The sequence below is a fragment of the Taudactylus pleione genome, unplaced genomic scaffold (assembly GCF_031769625.1).
Source record: "Taudactylus pleione unplaced genomic scaffold, aTauple2 ptg001573l, whole genome shotgun sequence".
NCBI classification, from domain to species: Eukaryota; Metazoa; Chordata; class Amphibia; order Anura; family Myobatrachidae; genus Taudactylus; species Taudactylus pleione.
The window spans coordinates 667,655-684,132 of NW_028285970.1; the positions used below are offsets into that span (position 1 = coordinate 667,655).

The 16,478-nt window shown below is 43.3% G+C and overlaps 1 protein-coding gene across 1 annotated transcript in view; it reads left to right on the forward strand.

Annotated features, from left to right (window-relative positions):
* Positions 1-16,478, forward strand: part of LOC148442288 (transmembrane channel-like protein 1) — a 152,256-nt gene that overhangs the window by 77,345 nt on the left and 58,433 nt on the right. The window contains exons 9-10 of the mRNA XM_088464078.1: positions 9,158-9,256; positions 11,397-11,539. Coding sequence (XP_088320204.1) covers positions 9,158-9,256; positions 11,397-11,539 — 242 coding nt within the window. The remainder of the gene's footprint in view (positions 1-9,157; positions 9,257-11,396; positions 11,540-16,478) is intronic.

Here is a 16,478-nt window from a genome sequence, read left to right on the forward strand (position 1 = left end):
GTGTTTGGTGTAATCAGCAGCCGCTGAGAGTCTGTCAGACTCTCAGCGGCTGCTGCTGCTCCCACTGCGGGAACCATCTTCCGGCTCCCGCAGTGGGTGATGGGAGACACGTCGTCATGACAACGTCTCTCCCATGCAAAGCGGCCGGAGGAGCGGACAGCGGTGGGACCAGGAGCGGGAGTTTAAGGTAAGTGTTTATTTATTTTTTATTCTTTTCACGTCTCTCTCTACTAGGGGGGGGAACTACAGGGGGCACTACCAGGGGGCGATGACTACAGGGGGCACTACCAGGGGGCATTATCAGGGGGTACTACCAGGGGGCGATTACTACAGGGGGCACTACCAAGGGGCATTATCAGGGGGCGATTACTACAGGGGGCACTAAAAGGGGGGATTACCACTGGGGGAACTACAAGGGGGGGATTACTACAGGGGGCACTACCAGGGGGGGATTACTACAGGGGGGGATTACTACAGGGGGCACTAAAAGGGGGGATTACTACTGGGGGTACTACCAGGGGGGGATTACTACTGGAGGCACTGAAAGGGGGGATTACCACTGGGGGCACTACCAGGAGGGATTACTACTGGGGGCACAACCAGGGGGAATTACTACTGGGGGCACTACCAGCTGCTGCCATTTCCCACACTAGGCTTATACTCGAGTCAGTAAGTTTTCACAGTTTTTTTGGTTAAAAGTAGGTATCTCGGCTTATATTCGGGTCGACTTATACTCGAGTATATACGGTAATAAGCGAGAAAGTGTGTGTGTGTCGGTTTGTTCTTTATGCATGGCCAGAGTTTTGTATCTAGCTCCACCAAGTTTGGCATGGTGGTGTTGATTGACAAGGATTAGGTTTTTGGCTATGTTTGAAGTTCGTCGGACCCATGGAGGTTTACATGGTGCCCACCAAGTAGGCCATGGGTCTCTGATTTTAAATTTTTGCTTAAGCAAGTCCGCTCAGGATGTCTTCCTGTGCCTAAAACTTCCCTAATCTGAAAGCACAAGCTTATATGTACCAGTGGGGGGCAGGCAGAGCTCCAACGGAAGAGCAGTGAGTCAGAGGATCAACTATCACACTGCACCTGCAGTGACGGTTACTAATTTCCTCCAAGCACATTTTCATATGCCATGCTCTCCAGTATTGGTCTGCAGAGATTTCTGCTCAACAGTAATTTCTGTTCTGCACTGATTGATGTTCTGCAGTAATTTTCAAAATCACAGTGTTTCAGGAAACTATACTAATTTGTATCCTGTAAGTCACTCTGCTCCTGATATAGCCCATTCCAAATAGTCAGAGAATACACCTGCCTGCACTGTCACTTACTCCTAAATTGCATTATTATCTAGGTTTAAACGAATTCTATGTTCCTTGTCAAAGCTTTCCTTCTTTAGGATGCCACATCATGTTAGAAAACAGTGGGGTCCTTTTCAGGATTAGTGGAATGAGGTTATAGGCGAAAACAATGTAAAAAATAAAGGCTGCAGATGTACTTCAAGGTCCATTTTTCAACCTGGGCAACGTGGGGTATCCCAGCTAGTTATATAATATTTTGAAATTGTTATGGAATATTTTATTTTAATCGGTATGTTTAAAGTCATTATTTAAAAGAGTGGGTATCAACCAGTGTCATAAACTCATGTTAGTAGTTTTAACTGTACATAGCATGAAAATCCAAAAATAGATGAAACATGTTAGAATTATATATAATAAAGCTTTCCTACATATCCAAGATTATCCATGTCTGAGCATTGTCCCATCTAAAAAGGTTTGCTAGAATAAATCACTTTAATTTCCTAAAGTATTCATAAGGTATTTTATAGTAATGACATCAGGAGCAGTACTTTATTAATTGGCAAGAAGTGTGCAAATCATTTAAAAAATACAGTAAGGGCTAAATCAGTGTGCAGTAATTAGTGTGACTTCATTGCTATAGATCCAGTGCTGGTCAATTAAAATGTGGTTAATTAAAATGTTTTTAGAGTATTTTAATAACTAAAAAAAATACAAATAATTCAATTGCAATATGTGAAAGACTCATTTATTCCCCTTTTTGTACAAATGTATTTACAATATATCAATGTAATGCTATCAGCTGCATATACTTATTACTGCTTTAATTAAATGGACTTTTTTTTTTATAACATGTGCAGCTTGGAAATTAAACTAATATCATGTAAACCATGATTATGCAAACAAAACTGTAAAGGGATGAAAGCACTAACCTTTTCAGTCAAGTGGGTTTATCCTGTGTGACTGCCTTTTTTCACCATGAACATGCTAGTCTGTATTTTTTTATTAGGAATACGCTAGCCTTGAAAGATTTTGGCTGATTTTCCATATATGATTCTGGAATGATCCCATCTTGATAACTACGGGCCTGATTCAGAGAGTTAGATATAAATCCCGTCATGACTGAGATCCTCTATGAAGCGGACATGTAAACAAATGCAAATGTTGATGTTGGCTGGATTTTTGTTCAGGCACCCACTAGCAAAGTCGTGGCTTGTGTACAGAGCCACATCCATTGCATGCATATTGGATGATAATTGACCACCTGAGTATCCCTATGGTTACAGCAGAATGGCCGCCAATACTGTGCCATTTTCTCTCCGTTTGGGACCGCAATCGCAGCCTGCAACCCCTCCCAAACGGTCAGGACATGTCTTCATTTCAGCGGACATACCCCCATTATCACCCCCAAAAAGCTTCCTGATAGTCAGTGACACTACAAGAAAATACTTGTTGCGACCGTCGAAAGTTGATGCATGTGCAGATCACTGATCATGGCTCATCTGCGTAAATACCTGCATTGCGTTCATCTCTGAATCAGGTCTTATTTATTTTGTATGGGTCTTCATAATGGGATGCAATGGTGTTCTCCTGTTTCACATATGTTATGTTGAAATGTATTACTTGGTCATTACTAAGTATCAACATTTTTGTCCTACTGTTTGTAGTAGTCTGTGTTTCATTTTGTCACAATGAATGAAGTAACATGATAGCTTCACTTAGTGTACATTAATGAATTCAATCCACAGAGCAGTCCATCTGTGCAGCGTATCTCATGCCTAAATGCATTGCTGTGGGTTTCTCAGGACAACAAGATCAAGTATGTACTATATAGTGCACTCACAGAGAAACAGTCTCCCCTGGCTATATCTGGCACAAACCTTCTAATTACATCACAGTGGGACAGTACAGGAGTACATATGGCTAAGGACGCAACTACTGTCCTGCAATACATTCTGTTATGCAATGTAATCAAACAAAATGACATGAGAAACTTGTGAAGCCTACAGATATCACTTCTCCACATGCTTTATTAATCATTTATAGAATAATTACTGGAAAGAGACCTCATCTTTTTTTGGACAGTTTGATGCATTTCCCTTTAAGCAGAACTAAAGATCATTGAACCTATCGGAGATCATGTTTGGGTTAATACAAATGCAAAATGCGTCTTTTTTTTTTTTTACTGTAAAGTGCACATTTTTTGCAAATGCACAAGTGCATAATATTGCTACACATCTGTCCCCATTCTGTGACCTTTTTTTTTAAATTATATTTTTATTCAAGAGAAAACATACAGGAAACAAAAACTTGGCAGACAATAAGAGTACAGTCAGAACAAGTATACATGGACAAACATAAAGGCTAGACATAGACAATATGGGGTTGGAAAATCCACAGTAGTCATGAACTGAGGACACGACCGGGCAACGCTAATGTAAGCAGAGGTCTAAATGCAAAAATCTGTATAGAAAGTAGATTCAATAGTTTTAACATGTATAAAAACAGAAAAGAGGAATGATGGGGAAGGGAGGAGTAAGAAGTAGGGGAACCCATATGAAACAAGGGAAAGGAACAACTAAGTTGGAAGTTACCGTAGTGGCATAATTGTTGAAATATTGAGTGCGATACTGGCTGCATCCATGATGCTCCTTTAGGGAAGCATCCTCCCTGTACCAAGATGGCCACCAGTTCAGTTTTCTGCGCATGCGCAGTGCCATCTTGTCACTGTGTGAGAGCACAGACATGTTCCACAAAGCACCCATAGAGACCCCAGAATTTATGCGGGCTAAAGACCACTAAAGAGCCACACCGATTGCTTGCATATGTACCACTACCGGTGGTGGATATTACCTAGGGGCTGCATGGCTGCAGTCCCCCATTGAAATCCACCACCTTAGTGGTCCAGTTACAGTCCATGACTGCGCTGGCTAGACTGTGACTGGCAGTGGCTTCCCAATGGAAGTTCTACCTGCCAGTCACAGAGAGGACAGGCAGTCCCAGGGAGAGGTGTTTTCTCCCCGTGGGACTGCCAGTGCAGACTGTGATTAGCAGAGAGAGGGTGCTTCCAGTGGGAAGCTGCTTCTCTGCCTTTCAGGCAGCACTACACAGCTTCTAGGAGCTACAGCCAACGCAGTCCCTAGAAGCCAGTGTTTTGCACATGTGCTGAGCCACTGCTGCTTGTGCGTGTGCACTGGTCCCGCGCCTGCCAGATCCATTGCACAGGCGTCGGGACCCGCCAGTCAAAACTGAAGTGTCTCTCCTTCTCCTTCAGTAGCGGCAGCCCCCTTATCTAAGAGGGTAGGAGCTGAACGCTACCCACATACATTTATCAGCTGGTGATCTATATTGTCCGCTAGCTCAGCTCCTTCAAGGACACTAACTATTAAACTGTGAGTACGGCTGTACAAACATACCGCTGCACAATAAACCAAACTGCTAGCTAAGTCCTAAGCTGTCTAGTACATGTGGTGTACTGTATACTATTTACTCTGCTTATCACCGTCAAATAGTACACACAGTTCAACAATAATAAAGGTACCAGAGTAAGTTGTTAGGAAAGCATTTACTCTCCTAGCCACAAATGGAAATGTAGCTGCTAGACTCCTTGAATAGCAACCAAGTTCTTCAAACAGCGTTTCATTCCTCAAACCTGTTAAGCCAACAGAAGGAGATCATCCATGGCCTTATAGTGGTCTAATCTGAAGAATCATTCCTTAATGGAGGGTGGGAAAGTAGATTTCCAATGGACTGGGATAACAGCTTTAGCAGTGGGTTCGGTATGATTTACCGCCGGCCGCATGACAGGGGTGAATATCCCGATTGTCCAAGGTAAGTATTTCCTAACCCTATTCTATCCCCTAACCCTCCCTTAGGGGTGCCTAACCCTAACCTCTCACCAAGTGCCTAACCCTAATCCCCCTCCAAGTGCCTAAACCTAACCTCCCCTTCCCCGCCACCTAAACCTAAGTCCCTCAGGGGGGTGCCTAACCCTAAGTCCCCCCCGGGAGCCCTAAACCTAACCCTCCCCCCCACGGCTGTCCGCGCCCGGTGCCCGGCTTACCTTCGATCGGTAAGCCGAGTGTCGGGCTCCCGGCATAGGTAAAATGACAGGCGTCGGGATTTCAACGCCTGTCAATTAACCCTTGCCAGGACTAGACAGTCGTGAAGCCGGTGGTCGGGATTCCGTCTGTTGGCTTCCCGACTGTTTCCCTTAGCAGCACTGTATTATTTTAGCAGTGACTTCTTATAGCAGGATATAGGCCCATTAATCTTATTCAGTAACCAAAAGAAGGGATCTACTGAACAGTCTCCTCCTAGAGTTTAAAACACAGTGGAGCGCTAATTCCACTTGGTGATCTAATTGTTCACACAGCTGCTGACATATAGAGGAAACTGCCAGATTCCTCTCAACAAATGAAAATATACAAAAAGGATATGTCTGCGCTGATGTTCACAGAAAAAACATATTAGAAATATTATTGAATATCAATTTATTTCACATATAATTAGAACTGCAGTTCCTAAAAGCATTGGATTCAACAATTATTTTACATATACTCAGATCATATCTGTACAATTACCAATATGGCAATAATGAAATGATTACATATGAAATTGACTGGTAAAAACAATTGAACAAACAAATGTTGTATTAATAACCCACCAATTGATGGGAAAAGACAAACAGCAATTGATTTAATATATTAATACTATTGATCCCAAGAAATACTAAAGGGATTCCTAATTGAACTCCTATTGGAGATTGGAGACAAATAGCCCAATGATAAAAGTTCCAATGTTATTGGATCCGCGGTGTCCGTAAAGTTTGAAGGACACAGTGAGGTACATATGTTAAATATGATGACTATTCAAGCCGCTCACCCTCAGCTGATCCGGCCTAAAAAAGTCTGTCTGCTCCGGCAGAACACTGATTTCCAATGCTACAGACACACTGGATGTTAAACTGTGGAATGTGTGCTAACCACAGTGATGTCTGGCTGTAAGCGCAATACTCACAGGGGAGCCGTCTGCTCCGACAGGTGTCTGACTCCCACTAGTGAGATGCAATGGGTGATGACTGGTAACCAGCTGATAGCGGCTGAAGGGGGTACGTCTGCTCCGGCAGGCTCCTGACTCTCGCTGATGGATAGGCAGTAGAGCGTGACTGCTACCAGCTGGAACCGGCTGAAAAGGTGAAGATGCGGTCTCCAAATGCAAACAGGAACAGGTGCAGTCCTAACTAAGTTTCCCTTGACGTGTTTCTCCCCTCTCACGGGGGTTTTTTCAAAAGGCTGAAAAGCCTTTTGGAAAAACCCCTGTGAGAGGGGAGAAACGCGTCAAGGGAAACTTAGTTAGGACTGCACCTGTTCCTGTTTGCATTTGGAGACCGCATCTTCACCTTTTCAGCCGGTTCCAGCTGGTAGCAGTCACGCTCTACTGCCTATCCATCAGCGAGAGTCAGGAGTCTGCCGGAGCAGACGGACTCCCTTCCAGCCGGTATCACCTTATACCATCCAGCACTTCTCACTAGCGGGAGTCGGGAGCCTGCCGGAGCAGACGTACCCCCTTCAGCCGCTATCAGCTGGTTACCAGTCATCACCCATTGCATCTCACTAGTGGGAGTCAGACACCTGTCGGAGCAGACGGCTCCCCTGTGAGTATTGCGCTTACAGCCAGACATCACTGTGGTTAGCACACATTCCACAGTTTAACATCCAGTGTGTCTGTAGCATTGGAAATCAGTGTTCTGCCGGAGCAGACAGACTTTTTTAGGCCGGATCAGCTGAGGGTGAGCGGCTTGAATAGTCATCATATTTAACATATGTACCTCACTGTGTCCTTCAAACTTTACGGACACCGCGGATCCAATAACATTGGAACTTTTATCATTGGGCTATTTGTCTCCAATCTCCAATAGGAGTTCAATTAGGAATCCCTTTAGTATTTCTTGGGATCAATAGTATTAATATATTAAATCAATTGCTGTTTGTCTTTTCCCATCAATTGGTGGGTTATTAATACAACATTTGTTTGTTCAATTGTTTTTACCAGTCAATTTCACATGTAATCATTTCATTATTGCCATATTGGTAATTGTACAGATATGATCTGAGTATATGTAAAATAATTGTTGAATCCAATGCTTTTAGGAACTGCAGTTCTAATTATATGTGAAATAAATTGATATTCAATAATATTTCTAATATGTTTTTTCTGTGAACATCAGCGCAGACATATCCTTTTTGTATATCCTCCTAGAGTTTCTTTAGTTAGGTCTATCACAGAATCCCAAAAAGGATGCAGGGTCTGGCAGTCCACCAAATTTGCTTTGCTACATCTCCAAAAGGAGCTAGACATTCTAGGGAACATCCAAGCAACAATGCTAGAGTATCTCCTCCATAGAGACAAAACCTTAAATGGAGTTTCAATGATTGAGTAACTCACCAAACAAATAAAGGTAGTTAGAAAGATCTTATACCAGCCTTTGGTACTGGTCTGAATATGTAGATCCCGATCCAAGGGCCTGATTCAGAGCCGGACGCTATTTGCGGACGGTCGTTCCAAAAAAGGAGCCGGCTATTTAAATTGAGCGCTCACTCTTTGCGGTTTGTTGACGCCTCTATGTCTGAGCGAGCGAACGAAAAATGCGCTCGCTATTTTGTAAAGACGCCCCTTTGCCATTCGCATCACACGTCATCTCCGGTATTTATTAGATTAATCGGGTACATCGAAAGGCATCTGAACTGCTCGCAGTGCTTGTGGTAGGTTTTTCTTACCGCTATCACTGCGAGCAGTTCAGGCTAAAAGACAACCAAGTGACGTGGTCGATGACGCTCCTTTACTAATTATGCACTCCCATTAAACACCCTTTTGACCATTAGGCACGCCTGCGTTCGGATCTCCACTCCCCTGTTTTCAAGCACCTTCCCCTGTTGCCACCCACAAACGGTATATTCTGTCAATCAAATTAGCAGCCCCTCTCTGTTTTACGAGCGCACGATTTCCGATCGCAATGACTGGTTTGCGCATGCACATTACGACCCATACGCATGCGCAGTTGTGCGAACATTGCTCAGAGCGAACGAGCGGCTGCTTACGAGCGGTTCTGAATCAGGCCCCAAGTTCTTAGTAAATTTAGGCAAGGTCTAGAAAGCATCCTCAATTAGTAGTTTGCATCCCACAGAAAAAGGGTGAGACGGGCAAGACAAGAGGGTGTTAGACTGAGAATGTCCCCTTGCATTAAGTGAGTCAGCAAAGGAGTTGGAGGAAGTGTATAACCATGGCAAAACTACTGTCCCTTTCTTACCACAAGATAGACACATATGGGCCTGTTTGTCATTGGAACGCTTTAGGTTTCTCTTTACCTGGTGCAAAATGTGAAATGATGATGATGACGATGACAATCTGATTGGCTGAATGCATCTGAATATACAACTTAAGCTAATGCTAATTATTGCAGTGATATTTGCAATCAGTAAATGGCAATAAAGCAGTTTCCCATTAGAGCTTTTAAAGTGAAGTTGAAGCATCTTTGTATTGATCTTAACTTTATTAAAACAATTTGGCTTTCTTGTAATTTCCTTTTACATGGTAAATATAGCTATATCATTTATTAATAACACTGTCTAGCCATGTATAATATTTTATATGAATTGTTTACTGTAGTGTTACAATTACTACAGCCACTGTGAAACGACATCTCATTTTGTTAATCAAGTTCATATGCTAGCCCGTCTGGCAAGCTAAGCAACTGTACCTTGTTCCAGGGATCATTGTGCACTTGTGTCCAGCTCAGTATGAGCCTCCTTTGTGTTCAGCCTCGTAGTAATGTTTTCTTGTTTTGTGTTTCTTTTTTGTAGGCATTAATGGGAAAGCCATATGGTTCAATTCCAAGGAAAACTGTTCCACGAGCCGAACAAGCCAATGCTATGAATTTTGCCACACTGTGGGACTTTAGTGTAAGAAATATTTTCTATGCATGAGTGAATGTCATGTATGGGATCTGTTTTGAGAATTAATATTCCTGTTTAGAAAGCACAGTGTGGTGATCTCATAACAGAATTAAAACAAATTATTAAATTGATATAAGCAGAGAAAATATTTATTTTCTGTGAGCTTTTTCGGGTCTGATTCTCTATCATACTTGGATGGCTCATGGTTCATCTGGATGCACTCAGTAAATAGACTCCTCCCACATCCTGGATGATGGCCCTTTGTTTCATAGCATACCACAATAGAAGAATGCGATATAAAATAAACTGAGGCAAAATGAAAAAAAAAATCAAGCAAATATCATATAACATAACATAGGTGCATTTTATTTTTAGGGTTATGCGAATAAGCATTTTATGAAAAACATTAAAAATAAAGTTGAGATTATTTTGAGTTGACAAGAATAATATAAAAACCTTACTGCATAGTTGTGCAGTAACTATAAGGGCCTACCAATAGCCACAGGAATTGTGTTATTGAGAATCAGTAGAACTAATATATTCTATCACAAACTTGATTCATTTCTAGTGTGTGGGGCTCATGTAAAATTGGTCATTGGTTAATTTCTCTACTGTGCATGCACACAAACAAGGACATACACCTGCATCCATAAGCATGTCCTGTGGCAATTTATGTTTCGACTCCATACATTGGAGAGGTGTAATAGGGATGGGAACAGTAATGGCAAGTTCATAGAAATGCGCTCTTGTTGGGGGATGTACTGTAGTTATCAGTCTGGACGACGGCATGCCGCCGGTCTAAATCACGACGGGGGAAGCCCGACACGGGACTTAAGATAGGCGTCGAAATACTGATGCCTATCTTAATCTCGACGCATCCTTAGCTCTTAGCCATGGGGGGGAGTGTTAGGTTTAGGCAGCATAGCGGGGTTAGGGTTAGGTTTTGGGGGGTTTAGGGTTAGGCACCCCTAGGTGGGAGTGTTAGGGTTAGGCACCACTGGGAGGTTAGGGTTATGCACTAAGGGAGGAGGGTTAGGTTTAGGCACAAAGGGGGGAGACTTAGGTTTAGGCACTAACAGGGAGGGTTAGGGTGCAGGGTGGGGAGGGTTAGGCTACAAGAAGGCAGGGTTATGGGGAGAAGTGGGAAAGGTAAGTATACTTACCCGACTCCTGTCGTCGGGATACTAACCATCGGGATGCTGCTGTCTGTATTTTGACAGGAGGCATCCCGACAGCCGGCATTATATACCGAAACCTCTGATGCAAAATACACAATGATTATTATGATGACTATAGTCAACAGCTTCTGATTGGCTGATTAGACCTCTCCCGCCAATAGTATATAAATCACTGTTGTGGCTGTTATATTATTTGAAGTCATGTCAATCTATTTGCATAAATTAACTGATATTTGCCATTGCAGCACAGCAGTTAAAATAGTCCAATTTAATTTTTAAGGGGGATAAGTAATAACACTTCTATTAAATTGTGTAATGTAACTTTAGTATTTGTTACCAACACTGTACAGCTACATCTCTATACCTTACAGGATGCCCATTTGCTAATATTTTCCATTAAACCTGGTGTATGTTACTATAGAAGAACTATGCACATTTTGAAATATGTCCAGCTCATCAGACACAAGGAAGGGATGTAGTTATTATCCCGGCTGTCGGGATGCCGGTGCTCAGAATGCCGATGCCGGAATCCCGACACCAGTCAGAATCCTGTTGCCGGCATCCCGACGGTAAGTAGTGGTCTTAGGGGGAGGGTTAGGTGTTAGGGTTAGGCACTAGGGGGAGGTTTAGAGTTAGGCACTAGTGGGGGGGGTTAGAGTTAGGCACTAGGGGAGGAAGATTAGGTTTAGAGGTTTTGGGTGCAGGGAAGGAGGTTTAGGAGCATGGTTAGGATACTTACCGACAGGTGTTGGTATCCAAACCCTATCGGGATGCCGTCATCAGGATTCTTACTGCCGGTATCCCGAGTGCCGGCATACCATACCCAACCCACAAGGAATTGGATTTTTTTTAGACGCATTTTTCCCCCAGCGCTTTAGTTGTAAAATGCACCCAACTCTACATGAGCCCCCGTGTGTTCTGTTATCTTCTTGTTTTCACTGACATCCTGTGTTATATTTTTGTTTCAGGGATTTGCACAATATTCTGTCCTCTTCTATGGTTATTACAACAGTCAAAGGACCATTGGATGGCTCCAGTTTAGGCTACCTCTCTCTTATTTGCTAGTTGGAATTGGCACCATTGCATACAGCTTCATGGTTGTCATTAGAACGTAAGTTTTGTTTCAGAACTTTTAAGTTTTTTCTTTATAGTTTTTTTTCTTCACTTAAGGACCCTATACACTACACAATAATTTTAACGATTTTGCTGACTCTGACACATCGGAATGACAAATCGTTAAAAATGTGTACTGTGGGTCTGATTCAGACCTGCTCGCAAGCGCATAGCGCTCGCAAGCGGGTCGATGGTGGGGTACTGCGCACGCACGGCACATGCCGCGCGCATGCGCAAGCTCCGGAGCGAGAGAGAAATTCTCTCGCTCTGGGACTCACTACAAAAGGGGCGGCTGTCGATGTTGATCGGCAGCTCGCCCCGTTTTGTAGGCGGGACGGGGGGTGGCTTCACAAACGCCTGCTGTTTGTGGGAGGCACCACTGACATCACCAGTGATGTCAGTGGAGAGCTTCCTGCTCTGTTAGAGCAGGAAGCTCTCTGGAGCTTGCAACGGACGAGACCCTACCACAAGGGTCTCGTTGCAAGCCCCGATGGTCGTGACCATCGCGACCATCACCTGGCCGTCCGCAAAATCTGTGGGTTGTCACCCACAGCTTAGCGAGCGGCCAGGAGGCCGCAACAAAAAAAAAAACACGCCCTGATTCAGAGCGAGCGCTCTTAAAGAGCGTCCGGCTCTGAATCAGGCCCTGTGTATGCACTACATCATGCAACGCTCATCAGCCTCATCGCCTGATCTTTTCTACATGCAGTAAGGTTAGGTGATGCGGCTGACAATCCCATGTAGCGCTATGCAGGGGTTGGCATATCGGGTGGTTGGGCACTGGATCGCCCAGTGTGAATGGACCACCCGATATGTCAGCCTGTCGGCAGCTGGGTCATGTGCCACATCGCTGGGTACACACGTCGTTTTAAGTGTGTACCCAGCTTGAGTTGTACAGATGAGAAACTAAAAAAGGAATACTGTACATTCTTCTAATAGCTACAGGAACAATTTTACAAAATGATATACAAGTAGAAATGTGCAGCTGGTCTGATATATTGCCCAAAAAGTAAAAAAATGCAGTTTTATTCCAAGCAGTCATTTAAACCTTAAAATGAGAATGAGGGAGAAAACAAAAGGGAAGGGGGTACATATATAGAGAGAACAAGAACGAGAGAGAAAGGAAAAGAAAAAAGTAATTTTGTATCTTTAGTTTCTTTTTAACCTAAACTTTTTATTAGCACATCTGAGAAAGTTACGAGTCATGGAAGAGGGAGTTAAGCTCTGTGAGATCTGGTGCTAGTAGGGACTGAGATGCTGATTCAGCAGAGGATGGAATTGCAAAGCCGCCCACAAGCAACTTTGCAATTCCGTCCTTGCTAATATGCAAATGCAGAGGTGTCTGAAATGTCCTGCTGCATCTGCGATCCCAGCGCTGCGAAAGAGGTCGCGATGTTGGACAGCATCGGCCAGCTGAGTAATGGTGCCCATACACCATGCAATTTTTAACCCGATATGGACAATTTCGGCGGGTTGTACAGACCAATCGTATGAAAATAGCTGTTTTTTGTGTGTTCTGCGACCCCAATGTGCGTCCCCGAGCGTCCTCTAGTTGGATCGCAGATCAGATTGTTTTGCAGAGATCTCAACCGATCATGTACAATGTGACACACATTGTATGTACTTTTGTTCATATGCGATCCGATGTAGGATCTGTGATGTCCCTGGCCACTGCCCGCCACCATTTTGTGTCAGACGACGTGGAGAAGAGAACATAAGCATTGTTTTGCTCGTCTGTCCAAAGTTGACTTGATTGCGTTCAAGTGAGTATATACATCCCTGCACCATCACCCCTGCTCCACCAATGCATACCACTGCCCCACCAATGTGTATTGACCCCTGCTCCATTAATGTGTATTAACCCCTGACCCTCCAATGCATACCACTGCCCCACCAATGTGTATTAACCCATGACCCACCAATGGATACCACTGCCCCACCAATGTGTATTAACCCCTGCTTCACCAATGCCCCACCAATGTGTCCATACCTAAACATAGAAGCCCAACATTGTTTATAATACACAACGCCATTATTGTACCTCTTGGCTAAAGCTGAATATAAACAATGCTTGTATTCCCCCTTTACAAATAATTCTAAAACCCAAAACAGTTTTTTTTTAAATAAAAAATTATAAAAACATAGGGTGATGTCAGTAGTGGACTTCCAACTCTATTAGAGCTGGAAGTCCACATGGCATTGCGAGTGCTGAGTCCCTACCACAAGGGTCTCCTCAAAATGCCAATGGTCGTGATAATCACGACCATCGCCAGGCCACTCGCACAAGCTGTGGGTGGTCACCCACAGCTGTGCGAGCGGCCTGGAGGCCGGAATTAAAAAAAATAGGGATGCCCTGATTCATAGCGAGCGCACGCAAATAGTGTGCGCCTCTGAATCAGGCCCATAGTACATTTTGGAAACAATTTTTATTTAAACAATTAAAACCTATAAACTAATTTAAAACCTTCAAACATCAAAACATTAAAACTGTAAAAACTATTTTAAAAACTTCACACATCAAAACATTAAAAGGGTAACCATTTATAAATATATTTTTTATCAATTTGTTTTTCCAACAGGAATGACAAGCGCTATTGGAAAAAAAATTCCTAACCGAATTTATTGAGCAGTACCACCAACATGAATGTTTGTGGCGTATGAAAAACGCAGATTATCACAACAAACATAAGAGAGCTGCTACAGTCCAGGCGATTGTCCAAGTAAGCGGATCCAGATTGGGTCAAGCAAAGATCGAAAATTTGAGAACAGTATACTGTATGTCCGAGAGAATTGGAAACAAAAGGAATCTCGGGCATCTGGAGCAGGGGACAACTGATTTATACTGCAGTACACTGTGGTATTTTGATCTCCTAAAATTCCTGCAGGAGCCTCAGCGACCGTCACAGGCCTTATTGATTGACAGTGTTCCTGAGGAAGCTGGTGGGGACAACACAGAAAATGAACAAGCGTCCTCCAGCGAAGTAGTAAGTATAATACAGTTTTTTATACACTACATTAATTTTTATTTACACGTTCACATGCCAACTATAGTTCATTAACGTATACTGTCCTCCTGCGATGGTACTGCCCCCACTCCATTGAAGTAGGTCATATATTGCTCTCTGACCTCTTTAGCCCTTGCAGTTCCTGTTGTTGCCAATACTGAGGATGGGGCCACAGAAACCATAGACAGTGTTTCCTCAAGATGTTCCCGGTCATCAGGCACAGCTGTGTCTGATGCCATACTGCGTAAAGTTGTTTTTTTTCCTTAGAAAATTATGGAGAACACAGCAGGCCAAGACAATAGTATCTATTTTGTCCACATGAAGGTTGATGCTTGTGTGGAAAATCCTAAAAGTGTTTTCAACTACTCTCTGCGCCATGGAAAGATGGTAGTTGAATATACACTTTTCTATTGTCAGAGCGTGTTGTGCATATGGCTTCAGCAAATGCTCGTGGAGAGCAAACGCCTCATCAGCAACAAAAACATAGTTTAGGCCGTGCTTCGTTGGTGGCAGGTTCAGGTGTTGGGATGTCAGTCTCTCATAGAAGAGGGTTTGCTTAAATGACATTTTTGCCCACATCAACAAAAATAAATTCATAATTCGCGTTCACAACCGCCATAAGCACTATGCACCTCTGCAATGGTCTTCCACTCCTCCACCGTTGTTGGGAACTAGAGTAAAGACAAAATGTAATTAAACATTTGTAAAACCTGAAACTAACAGTAATCAATTCTGTCTTTCCTCCAACAGCCTTCAACACCTAACCTCGACTTGACAGTCATCCCACAAAATCCCTCCCAAAGTGCCAGTGAGGCAGATATCAGTGAGGTCTCACAACCTACTACTAAATGCCGGAGATACCAGCGCAAGAACCCGGTTACACAGGATCCTCTGTTAGACCAGGTCAAGCTGGCATTAAACAAACCGTTGAACATGTATGACCACCTTGGCACACACATTGCGAGCAGTTTAAGCGAAATGGTTGAAAGCCAACAAATACATGCCCAACGGATTCTGTATGAAACTGTAATCCAGGGGAGATCTCAAAATCTGGCTAGCACTACAAGGCTCACTGATGACTTAGTCCTCCAGACAATGATGCAGCCCTGGTATGGCCCATCTACATCCCACAGTTCATCCTGCAGTTACCCTCCACCAAGTTACCAGGCCACACCACAAATGGGACCAACTGCATACCAGCCTACACCCCATCCCAGTTTTTCAATGCCGCAAACCACTAACCCCTCAACAACCTCAGGCGTATATAGTGCAATGTTGGTGGAAGATGAGCAACCCACACAATGGAATAATATGTAATTTGCAAATTTACTACTGTATCAGCCAGTTTTTTCAATACCTGCTGCATGGTATGGGGTGCGGATGATGGGGATTGGGCAGGTCCATTAAGCGCATGGCGCAAGGACTGATTTTTGTTTGCCGGGGCCTCAATCTGTACTTGCGCCATGTGCTTCTTGGCCTGTTCAATCCGTCATCTGACACACTGCATACCATGCAGCTGGTATTGGGCGACAAAGAACTAGCTGATGTTGCAATTTTTATATATTTAATATATAACATTTGTTTTTGGTAAACAAATAAAATTAAACCATGTTGGTTTTGCAGTTATGTTAAAAAAAAACATTTATACATTTATATATACAGCCATGTTGGTTAATTTGCTTAAAAAATACATAAATAATAAAAAAAAAATTTACACAAAAAAATGAGTAGAGTTTTTACTTACTTTAAAGTAGTGTAACTTCAGGACTTTCACAATGGCCTCACAGGTGTCCGGGATGATGCGCACCAACGTCTGGGCAGAAATGAGGGTGCCGAACTTCAGGTCTCCAAAAGACCGTCCTGTCGCCAGATATCGCTGGGTAGCCACCAACCTCTCCTCAGCCGGGATGGACATCCTCATATTGGTTTCCT